Source organism: Sylvia atricapilla, chromosome 27, assembly GCF_009819655.1.
Source record: "Sylvia atricapilla isolate bSylAtr1 chromosome 27, bSylAtr1.pri, whole genome shotgun sequence".
Classification (NCBI taxonomy): domain Eukaryota; kingdom Metazoa; phylum Chordata; class Aves; order Passeriformes; family Sylviidae; genus Sylvia; species Sylvia atricapilla.
Genome location: NC_089166.1, coordinates 1693306 through 1703963, shown reverse-complemented (window position 1 = coordinate 1703963; position 10658 = coordinate 1693306). Strand labels below are relative to the sequence as shown.

At 52.3% G+C, this 10658-nt stretch overlaps 1 protein-coding gene across 1 annotated transcript; it reads right to left on the bottom strand.

Annotated features, from left to right (window-relative positions):
• Window positions 1–92: 92 nt before the first annotated feature.
• Window positions 93–9313, bottom strand: ODAD4 (outer dynein arm docking complex subunit 4). The gene is made up of 13 exons (XM_066336580.1): window positions 9179–9313; window positions 8631–8762; window positions 8190–8343; window positions 5921–5982; window positions 5085–5232; window positions 4110–4334; window positions 3294–3501; window positions 1718–1804; window positions 1326–1522; window positions 1060–1160; window positions 776–854; window positions 251–329; window positions 93–202 (listed from the first exon to the last, which is right to left on the bottom strand). Exons 1-13 carry the CDS (start codon window positions 9287–9289, stop codon window positions 112–114), a joined length of 1674 nt encoding a protein of 557 aa, XP_066192677.1. The 5' UTR covers window positions 9290–9313; the 3' UTR covers window positions 93–111.
• Between the last annotated feature and the right edge of the window lie 1345 nt (window positions 9314–10658).

The following is a 10658-nucleotide window of genomic DNA, read 5'->3' as shown; positions in this document are numbered from 1 at the left end:
GGCCGCGGCTGCCACAGGACGGTACGGGGCTCCGACTACGGCGGCTCAGACCGGCTCCTTCCCTGCTAGGGACACCCCAATCCAGTGCTGGGTATGATGCTTGCTCAATATTTATTTAATCTTCCCGCCTAGGTTCTGCTTTTCCCCACTGCTCTCCTTTATTTCCTTGTCCGTCTTCCCCTTTCTAACGTTTCCGTCTGCTTATGTATCGTTTCTGTCTGCTTAGGTACCGTTTCTGGCTTCCTCTTACGGCTTTTCATCTTGATTCTCTTGCTTCTTTTTCGCATTTGTAGTGGTGCTATTTATGTTTTTACTGCCGAAGACGCGATCTGGGAAGGGAAAAGGAAACTTGAGCCAAGTCCTAGAACTCAGCAGTTGGGCACAAGAAAGACCCCCGGGCTCCCTTACCCTGAGCAGGAATCTCACTCCCGTCTAGGTGCTGGGACGGCAGGTGCTGGGGGCTGCGGGCACAGCGCCCTGCCAGGACCCTCCCACCGAACCCCAGGAGCGGCGGGGCAGGGCCGGGGTGTAGGGGACACCGGGACACCGGGCCAGCCTGCAGGGGACACTCAGGGAGCGCTGCCATCTCCGCTCTAAGCTGCTCACAGCTGGACCTGAGAGCGCAGCTGAAACCATGCTGGACTTCCACCAAGATTTTAATTTAATACTTGCAAGGAAATGGATGCTGTGGGAATTCTAAGGTGCTGCTGATGTGCAGAACAGGAGAGTGGGGTTTTTTCCCATTTCTGGGTGCAGAGGTGGGAATGACAAGTACCTTCATGTGAGGGAAGTGTCCCGCCTTTGCCGCTTTTGTTCAGTTGTGCAATGAAGCTTTTGCTCACATTGTCCAAGGCCTGAAAGGGATGAAGTTCTTAATAAAAGCCCCAGAAATGCAGCTACACGCCCAAGATCTTCCTGTTTTCTTTTGCTCTCTGCTATCATTACCAAATCCTTTCCTACTGTAAAACTGCACTTCTACGGCATTACTGGGTGGAGTATCCCAGCTGGGATAACAGCTACTCACAGAGGCTGCCCAGAGCTCCTCCTCCCCTCCCTTACCGCAATGATGGCATGTTGAGCAGCTTCACTGGGCACAAGCTTCGCCTTCTCCAAAGCCCTTTCAAAAGTCATGATTGCAGACGGGTAATCTTTCAATTTCACTGGAACAGACAAGGATATCAGCTGGTTTAGCCCAGGGTCAGGAGAACAACAAGAAGTAATCAAGCCAGTCTTGTTCTGAGCAGTTGCTTTGGCTGTTAAATCCTAGAGATGTTTTTAGACCAGCTTCTCCACCTCAAGAACAAAACCTGTGCCCACATCTTTACCTTGTGCCTGTGCCACTAGCACAGTGGCATGGAGCTGCCACTCCACATCTCCCTCTTCATCTGCTGACTGCAGGGACTTCTGGCCATAATCTTGGGCTTCTTCAGCTTTACCCAGCTCGAGGTAGCACCGCCCAATTTCATGGAACAGCCAGGCCTTCTCCAGGCTGGATTGGGCCAGTGGAATCTTCTCCTCCCAGCTTCAAGAAGAGTAAGACAGACAGACCTTTACCAACCCTCACTGGGTACATTTACAACTCAACCACGCATTCGATAGCAAAGGGCTCGGGTGTGAAAATTTCCCCAGGCCTGGCTGCAGTGAGAACACACAGCTGAAGAACCATGACCTGGGTCACTCCGAGCCCCTGATGCCTTTGCTGCTGGGCTGTACATACGCGTTGATGGCCTGCTGGAACTTGCCGGTTCGGGCGTACACGTGGCCGATGTGGTCCAGGGCCCGGGACACGCCGTCTGTCAGGGCACTGAGACAGGGAGACAAAGAGATTGTGGCACTGACATCGTCCTGTTCCTCACTCACTCTGGGTTTCGTCAGCCTCATGGCCCCTTTGGTGCTCCCCATGCCCTCAGAGAAGTGTTGGGAAGTAAAGGGTCCAGGTCAGGCTGAAAGTCATTAAATCAAGGTTGACTTTTGATGTTATCTGCAGCTCTGGCAGCTGACCCCATGAGACACAGGGGAAATGGTTTAGCTTTGCCTTTGATTATTATTAATTTTTGTGCAAATCTGGCAGTCCTTGGGAAAGTCCTTGGCAGTCCTTTCCACTTTTCTTTGCGTCTGTTTCCCTCTGTGTCCCTGACAGTCATGGATGATTTCTGTCTTTCAAAGTATAGACACAAAAAGGTGTTTGTGGTGTGTCTCCAAGGCTCTTGACACCAGCCCTGACCCCGTCCTTGGACTGAGCTTTGCTCCATGCTATAGGCAGCTCCTGCTGTAATAACAGACCCTGTGGGCTTAAATTTTTTTCATTATCCTTGTTCTCATCTTCAGAAAGCGGCTTTGCCTCCCCTTACCTTAGAGATGGAAAAGCCATTATATGCGATGGGAGTCATGGAATCACAGACCCCTTTGGGTGGGAAGGGACCATCCAGTTCAAACCCTTGTCAAGGGGTCATTAACACGAATCATTAAGGAGCAATTAGCGCGGCTCCAGCTGCAGCCGCCAGAGGGCGCGGCCCGCCCGTCACCGCCGCTCCTTGAAGGACCTTGGTGGTGGAGAGGTCCCAAACCCAGGCATCTCCTCCCGCCCCTCTCCCGCTAATTCCTGCCTTTACCCGGCCCGCTCGGGGACTGGGATCGCCAGGAGAGAGGCAGCCTTTTCCTAAACCAACATCCATTTTCCAAAAGGATTTTTGAAAATGAGAAACAACCACTCGGTGACATTTTAAAAACTCAGTGCACTACTCCCAAATATAAGTCCCAAATCACTTCAAGCCACTGGTCCATGATTTCTGCTATGTTTTGCAAAATCTTGCTAAATCTAAGACTACGTTTTACTCCACTGTGGTTCAGCTTGAAGAGCCATGGGATGTGTCTGGTGCAGAGAGGTAAGTACACCTGGAAGTGACCTTTATTTCAAGCCATGCTTAATGGTTTCTATGAAAAGGAGTTTAAGACAAAATGTAGCAGAAAACTGGTGCAATTTCAAGCCTGATCTTCCTGAGAAGGAAGTACCTGCTCAAGATTCAAGTGCTGAGACTGGGACTTGTATACTTTTGCTTTGCCACAGCAGAGGTTTTGATGTGCCCTGAGCTGGGAGTCTTTAAAAATCTGCTTCGGGCTCCTTATTTTGAATTAGTGAAGATAAAAAGTCACCACAGGCCCTAATACTTGGGCAGAGCTGAATGTGTAACCCTGTTAAACCCCTCAGGTGAGAATTACATTACCTAATGCTAAAACACCCCCACAGAGGCACTTTCCCCTTTTTCCACCCACTTGAACTTCCCAGAACTTACTTCTGCCTAGCACAATCCAGATCCATCTTATGGCTGCGCAAAGCTGCCTCCATCTGTCCCATTGCCAACTGTGCATTCCCAATGCAGCTGTGGAGATTCCCAATCAGTTCACACTTGTTGGGAACTTCATTCTCTGACCACGCTTGTATCCGTTTCAGCAGACGCTCAGCTTTCCTGCAGCTTTCCTCAGCAGAACCTCTGGCCAGCACTGGGGACAGGGAGCAGAGTTTGACACTGAGGTGTGACACAAAGATATTGAGAAGTTGTGAATTCCCCAGCCCTGGAAGTGTTCCAGGCCAGGTAGGATGGGGCTTGGAGCAACTTGGGATAGTGGAGGGCGTCCCTGCCCATAGTGGGGGAGTGGAATGGGATGAACTTCAATTCCCTTCCAACTCAAACCACCTTGGGATCCTGTGATACTCAGGTTTTGAGACATGGTTGCTGCCTCAAGTTTGCCTGCTTCTTACTGTTTGCATTTGTTCTCACGCAGCTTCAAGTAAACTATGTATATTTTTAGAAATTATCTATTGTTTACATATTTCTCCTCTGGGAGGAGAAATATGATTGATGGTGATGTTCACCAACGAGGTCGAAGAGGTGGCTACCTGCATAGCCAATCTTGGCCTGCTTGTAAAACTGCATATATGGAGTCAGAAAAAATAAAGTAGAGAGCTTTCCTGCTTGACCCCCTGCTGCCTGCTTTGTTCTTTCGTGTCCCTAACACAGGGTGAAGTGGCCAACCCTCAGACAAAGCTTGGGAATAGTCAGAGCTCCCCACAGCAGTGGGAGGCACTCAGCTTCCAGCCAGGGACCTACACAGGTCAATATCCTCCATATCTTTTGCAATGGATTTGCTAATGTCAGATGGTTTCTCCTTCTTGTCCCGCATCTGCTGCTGCCGCAGCACCTTGCGCTCGTACAGCCGGGCGTACATCGGCTTCTGCTGCTGCCAGAAGTCCCGCCGCTGGTTCAGGTAGGAGATGCCACCCAAAACCAGGTCCATGACTTTGATCCCCTGCCTTGTGCTGCTCTGCATCAAGTCTGGAAATGAGATCAGGTAGAACTCAGGTGAGAATCAACAGACCTGAGGTGCAGCTCAGTCGGGAAATGATTGGGAATGTTTTTCTGTTCTGCCACAGACAATCCTGGAAGTGAAAGTGTCCTGTGCTCCTCAGAGCTGAAGTGATGGGGGAGTTAACAAGAAACTGTCACCTGACCCGTGTGGTTCAGTGAGCTGAGCTGGTGTTCCAGCCTCATATCTGCTGCCTTCTCTGCTGATCAGAGCCAAGAAGGGGCCCAGTAAGCGGGGCCAGCTGCACTGAGCACCTGTCCTCTGGGACAGAACATCTGTATGGCACATCTGTATTGACAGGGCACTTTGAACAGTGCTGTGGAGCAGGTTGGCAGATGGAAACTGAAAGGGCTTTTACCTGCCTGCAAACCAGTCTGCCCACATGTGTAATTAATGCTGGCAACACTGTGAGCAAACCAAATCTTAATTGCTTCTCTGTTTCTGGGGAAAAAGTTCCCTAGAAGTATGACTAAAGGAGAGTAATCTTTGTGTCTTTTTCTAAAATAAGATACTTCTCCAATTCCTGCATCTTGACCTTAACAGCATTTATAACAAACAGAGGAGTCCCAGCCCTGTGTCCCCACCACTGTGAGCCCCATGTGCTATGTGAGGTCTGGTACAACTAATGAAGAGTCATAGGGATATAAAAGAAGAAAAGAAATAAAGAAGAATAAAAAAAGGATGAAAGAAAAATAGAATCTGCTGAGGAGGAGAAACACCTTCATCCTTGAGCAACTTCTCCAGGAATGCCTTGTCAGCATAAAGCGCTCCCAGAAGCTGTTGCTCTGTTTTTGGACTCTTCTTCTTCATCTGTTTTTGATCCTTGGTTGGTTTGTTCTGCTGTTTCTGGTCTTTTTTGCTCTGCAGCTAGAAAACAAGCAAAAGGAGTTGGGGGGCATCAGTGGGGAACACTGGAATGAGCAGAAATCTGTTTATATTCCATATAAGACAGCTTATTTTTAAAATAAAAGCAAAAAGTCAGTGTCTCAACAGCTGCTTTGGCCATGAGCAATTGAAATTTTGCAGCCAATTCTGCTCCCTTGGGATCACAAGGGTGTTACAGAAAGGATAAGAACTAGTTCTGGCCTCTCAGAGGAACAAGACACTGCTGCAATGGAGCACCAAAAAGTGAAGCAATAAAGAAAGTGTCCATTATCAAAACTGTGACCCTTAAACATCAGGTAAACCCAAAGTCAATATTGGAGCTCACTTTGCCCTCCTCGACCTCTGGGCTGTTACTCAATAGCCTCGGATGGGTGTCTGGCAATACCTCCAGATCTGAGCTGGAGGAGAAATTCCAGGTTTTGTTCCTGCATGGAGGCTCTTCCTGCCCTTCTGCCTTCCCCTTTAAATTCTGGGTGGCTTGAGCCAGACCTGCATTAGAAGCAGCTGACAACACTCTCATGACAGGCCAGTGGTTTTAATGCTCCAGAGACCCTTCAGCAGGTCCTCTGCTCCCACAGCCATGTCCCTGCAGTGGCTGTCACTCCTTTGGTGCCCATTTCAGCATTACAACAACTCCAGAAGCTTCTTCAACAGGAACCCCGTGCTGTACCTCTGCCTGCCTGCTCACAAAGCACAGCTCCTCCTTGTTCTCCAGCTTCACCAAGGATGGATCTGCAGACACAGAGGAGTCTGTGTTAGAGCTGCACAGCAGCCACGCAGAATGTTTCAGTAAAATGCCCATAAAAGTGCCAAGCTTTAATGGTTTGGTTTCAACCACAGCTTTTCTAATTCTTTCCCATGGAGTAGGGGATGTTCTGGGATCAGGGAATGCAGCTCATCCACCAGCTCCTCTTGGGATTTTAATCACATGGCACCGAGGGCTCCTGATGCAATATTCCTACAGACAGGGTACATCCTGCACAGAAACTGAAGGAGAAGGATGCATGTTCTTCTGCGGTTGAGGTTCTTCTGCACAGTTGGAGCATAAAATGGAAGAAAAGGTATTTTAAAGGTTTGTGCACTGATTAGGGCAAAAGGCCCATTGTGTTTTCACTTGACCCCTAGTACCACCATCTGTCTGCACCCTGGGAGGGAAGAGTGAGGAACAGCTCTTTGTTTGGTCTGAGGGATGGACAGAGCTGCAGAATTCCCTTTGGTGCAGCCACGGGGCCCAGAGCAGCAGCACAAACACAGGCAGGTCAAGGGAGCACATGTTCCCATTCATCCAGGTGAAGCAGAGTCAGGGAAGCAGTTTGGGGATGTACCCTGTTAATGCATGTGCATTTCCCAACTATTCAAACACCCAGATCCATGCTGATGTGTTTCCATGCTTCCCCTGCATCTCAGAGCTATTGCCTGATTTAAAATAAGAGTTTTCTAGTTTTTTTAATCCATTCTTGTGCCTGCAGCCCAGGGGGTCCAAAGGTGGTTAGAGCTCTTGGCTCGGGATATTGAGCTGGGAAGATTTCAGCTGCAGCTGTGATGATATGTGAGCACTGTGCTAAGCTCAGGAAGCAGCAGGAATGGAGGAAAGCAAGTCAGATCTGGAAACCTTCTCTGTTTTTTAAATAACTATCCCATATGAAAGTGCTGCAGGCTCTGGTGGCACTGGCACGTGTTAATCCCTGGCACTGGGGGAGGGCTGAAGTTTTGAAATTTTGGGAGAGGGAGGCCCTGGTCTACCTGGGAATCTGTGTGGGGTGTGAGTGGGGTGTGCCAGGGCAGGGACAGGCTCCGGGATCCACCAGAGCAGCTCCAACCCACCGGGCAGGTTTGGCAGCCCCAGAGGAGCCCTGCACGGGTGTTCCACTCACGTGTCAGAGGTGGCAGCCCCAGGTGAGGTGTCTGTGTCCCCACAGGGTGACACATCCTGTCTGTGCCTGCTGGCAGGGCTGAGAGAAAAACTAAGGGAAAAGGGATTTTCTGTTTGTTTTGAAGCCCATGAGGTCCTTGGCCTTTCCTGTCTCTTCAGGACTTGCTCGGTGATCTGAGCCAGGAACGGTGAAAGCAGAGCTTGTTACAAGAGTCAACAGTTTCACTGCTCTTTTGCAATAAAAATTGGAGGAGAATCAGGATTTCAGGAGATCAGTCTGAGGCGGCATGCCACATGTCATTACAGGCTTTGAATAAAGGGATAAAGGTCTCAAAATGGATTCTATAATTAGTGCTGGAGGTAGATCATAGAATCGTGGAAAGGTTTAGATTGGAAGGGACTTTAGAGCTCATCCAATTCCATCTCCTGGAATTCCACCTCCCATGGGCAGGGAGACCTTACACTACCCTGGATTGCTCCAAGCCCCATCCAGCCTTGGACACTCACAGGGATCCAGGGGCAGCCACAGCTTCTCTGGGCACCCTGTGCCAAGGCCTCTCCACCCTCACAGGGAAGATTTTCTTCCCAATATCCCATTTAACCCTGCCCTCAGGCAGTGGGAAGACATTCTCCCTTGTCCTGGCACCCAGGCTCTTATAAACAGTGTCTTCAACTTCCTTGTCAGCTACTCTCATGTACTGGGAGGCCACAAGCAGGTCACTGATGAGATGAACTGCTCTGGTCTGTATTCTCTAGAAAGTTTCCATGATGATTTTGGAAACTGTGGAGTGTCAGGATTCACCTACAGAACTAAAGGGATCAGACACTGTGTATGAACAGGCATTCAGGGGAGAAATAAAGAAAGAAAGAAAAAAAAAAGAGCAGGGTTGCCTCTTTGTGGTGCTTCCTGCTGCTTCTGGATTTATCTGCCACAACTAATACGAGCCCAGAAGCAGAGAGGCTCTGGTGTGGGGCTCTTGGGTCACTTGCAGAACTGATTTCCCATCAGCTGTGCCCTGAACTGTGCTGTCTGGGCTCATGGGGGCCAGAAAGTGACACTTCTTACTCCCGATGCAGTTGACAATTGCCTCCTCAGCCTTGTTGATGCCCAGCTGGAACTTGTGCAGATCTGGGCGGAGCCTTCGGCCTCGGTGGTAAAACACCAGAGCAAACTCAAAGTCACCCATGGTGTACAGTGTCTCTGCTTTTTGGTAAAGCCCCTAAAACGACATTTTAGGCAACAAATTAATAAAATGAGGGAAAACTTTGACGGATATCAAGTAACTCCTGTCAGGCACAGATGAGAGCCCAGGGCTGTAACAACTTGCACACATTTAACCCCAAACCTGGAGGTGCCTGAGCACCTCAACAGCTCCGAGAGCAGGAGAAATCTCATCAGGAGTGTTTGGAGGAGCTCTTTCCTCACAGCTCTGCCCCACACCCAGCAGGGTCTCACAGATCCAGGCCAGCCCTTGACCACCCCTCTCCAACCCCTTCAGCTGGTTACCTCAGAGAATGTTTTGTCGATTTGGAGCGAGGCTTCAGCATCTTTCAAGGAGTTTTCTGTGTCTCCAAGTTTCAGATAACACTTGGAGCGGGTGATAAGGCAGTGTTTGTCTCCTGCTCTCAGCTTCAGTGCCTGGAACCACAGATATGGACGTGTCACCAGTGCTGGACATGTCACCACACACGGATAAGTCACCTGTGCTGGCTAAACACCACAAATACACAAGTGCAGGTATTTGTTGCCACGGTTCCCGCATGAATGAGGATGATTGATGATGGATGAGGATAAAACGAAAAGGACTTTACTAAAAAAGACTCTTCTCTTGTTTTTCATAGGTTCTGTGTGCTGCAGGCGCTGCCCTGTCCCTGAACTGCCCCGTCTGGGTCACCCCTGGTGCAGAGATCTCCTGGCGACATGTCCCTCCGTTCCTCCCCCTCTTGCCGCGGGTGCCCCCGCTGTCTCCTCTCCCGCCTGAACCTGTCGCCGCGGCCCCCCGAGACCCCTCCCGCCGTGGGCAGCTCGGTGCCCTCGGCCCGCGGCGCCCTCACGTCATTGAAGCAGCCCAGAGCCTTGTCGTGCTGGCCACGCCGGCTCAGGGCTGTCCCCTCGCTCATGAGATTTCCGAAGGTGACGACGGGTAAGTCATCCTCGGCCGCCATGGCTGCGCCGCGCCGCCGTTGCCAAGCAACAGTTCCACGTGACCACCCACTTCCGGTGGGCTGCCCCGCCCCGGAAGTGACGACTGCGCCCGGCCGGAGTCCACGTGGGGTGCCGGTGTCCCGGGCGGCCCCGGTCGGCCCCGGTCACGGCCCGGCGAGAGCTCGCCGTGCCTCAGCCTCGACCCAGCTCCGTGCCCGTGGGGTTCTGTTTTTCCACCCGCGTTCCCGGAGCAGCCCGCGGCCGGGAGGGGTGGGAGCGCGGCCGCTCGGTACAGCCGCGGTGCCTCGGCGGTGCCGGACACTGGGCAGAGCCGGTTCCCCGGCCCCAGCAGGCAATGGCCGGTGTGTTCCGTAGGGGCAACACGAGGGCAGCCACCGCCTCCCTGCAGTCGATTATTCGGTACTGGTTTGGGGCTCGCTGCTGGCCCCGGCACCGGTTTCACCGCTGAGGGATCTAATCCTGGCCAAATAATTGACGAACAGCAAATGCCGCTGTTCATTCACATCAGCACTCCAGTCCTGACTTTATTTTGGCGCTGGGTCAGAGCCTGCTCCAAGATTTGTGCTTGAAACACTTTGTTCCTGCCAAGTGACTCAGAGTAAGGGCGGGGGGAGGGCATGTGTCCCGCTCGGAACCGGTGACATTTCATGTCACCACGAGGCAGATCAGCACTGCCAGGCTCCAGACTTCGCTCGGGCTGCCCTGGGCCTGGCCCGGGTCCAGCGCCGCTCCACGGCCGCCGCCGGGACGGGAGGCGTGGTGGGAGTCACGCCAGGGTGGGGAGACACGCACTGCCGAGCTCTGGAGTGGGCGGCCGGCCTGACACACCCCGTCCCCAAGGAGCCGGGCAGGGAATTTCAGGCAGATTAGGCGTTCGGCAACTGTTTGGCAGGGAGATTTTCCTCTGCTTGCATCGCGGGGTGGGCAGCAAGACCGTGTTCGCGAGGCCTGTGGCAGGTCTGTGCCCAGCCCGGTGACACTGTCAATGGGACACCACAGCCCCGGCCATCGGGGCAAATCCTGTTCACCGCGCCGGGTGCTCCCTCCGCGCCGCTGATGAGCGCGTTAGTCACAGGCTGGAAATACCAGGGAAAAAGTGAATGTGGGGTGAGTGTTCCTAGGAAGTAGCAGAGCCGTGGCGGCTGCCTTGAGAGGCTGGTGAGAAAACGGAGCAGCGGGGAGGCAGGACGCTCCCGGTGCTTCGGGAACGTCCGTGAGTGTCACAGCGTTCTCGCCCCGCTGCCCCGCTCCCGTTGGCCGCATCCCCGGGAATCGCGCTCTAGCGGTGCCGGCCGCAGTGACACCGGTGACCGGCTCTGCAAATCCCGCCACACCCCCGTGGGTACCACCGGGCACCGCCCGCTCCCG

What these genes read in the sequence shown, in the direction of transcription:
- ODAD4 (XM_066336580.1), bottom strand. Translation starts at nt 9,289, where the DNA reads ATGGCGGCCGAGGATGACTTACCCGTCGTCACCTTCGGAAATCTCATG. An exon ending in AATTGTCAACTGCATCGGGA is followed by an intron (nt 5,983 to 8,189) that starts GTAAGAAGTGTC and finishes CTGTGTCTGCAG; the next exon opens with ATCCATCCTTGGTGAAGCTG. An exon ending in TTGTGAGCAGGCAGGCAGAG is followed by an intron (nt 5,233 to 5,920) that starts GTACAGCACGGG and finishes CTTGTTTTCTAG; the next exon opens with CTGCAGAGCAAAAAAGACCA.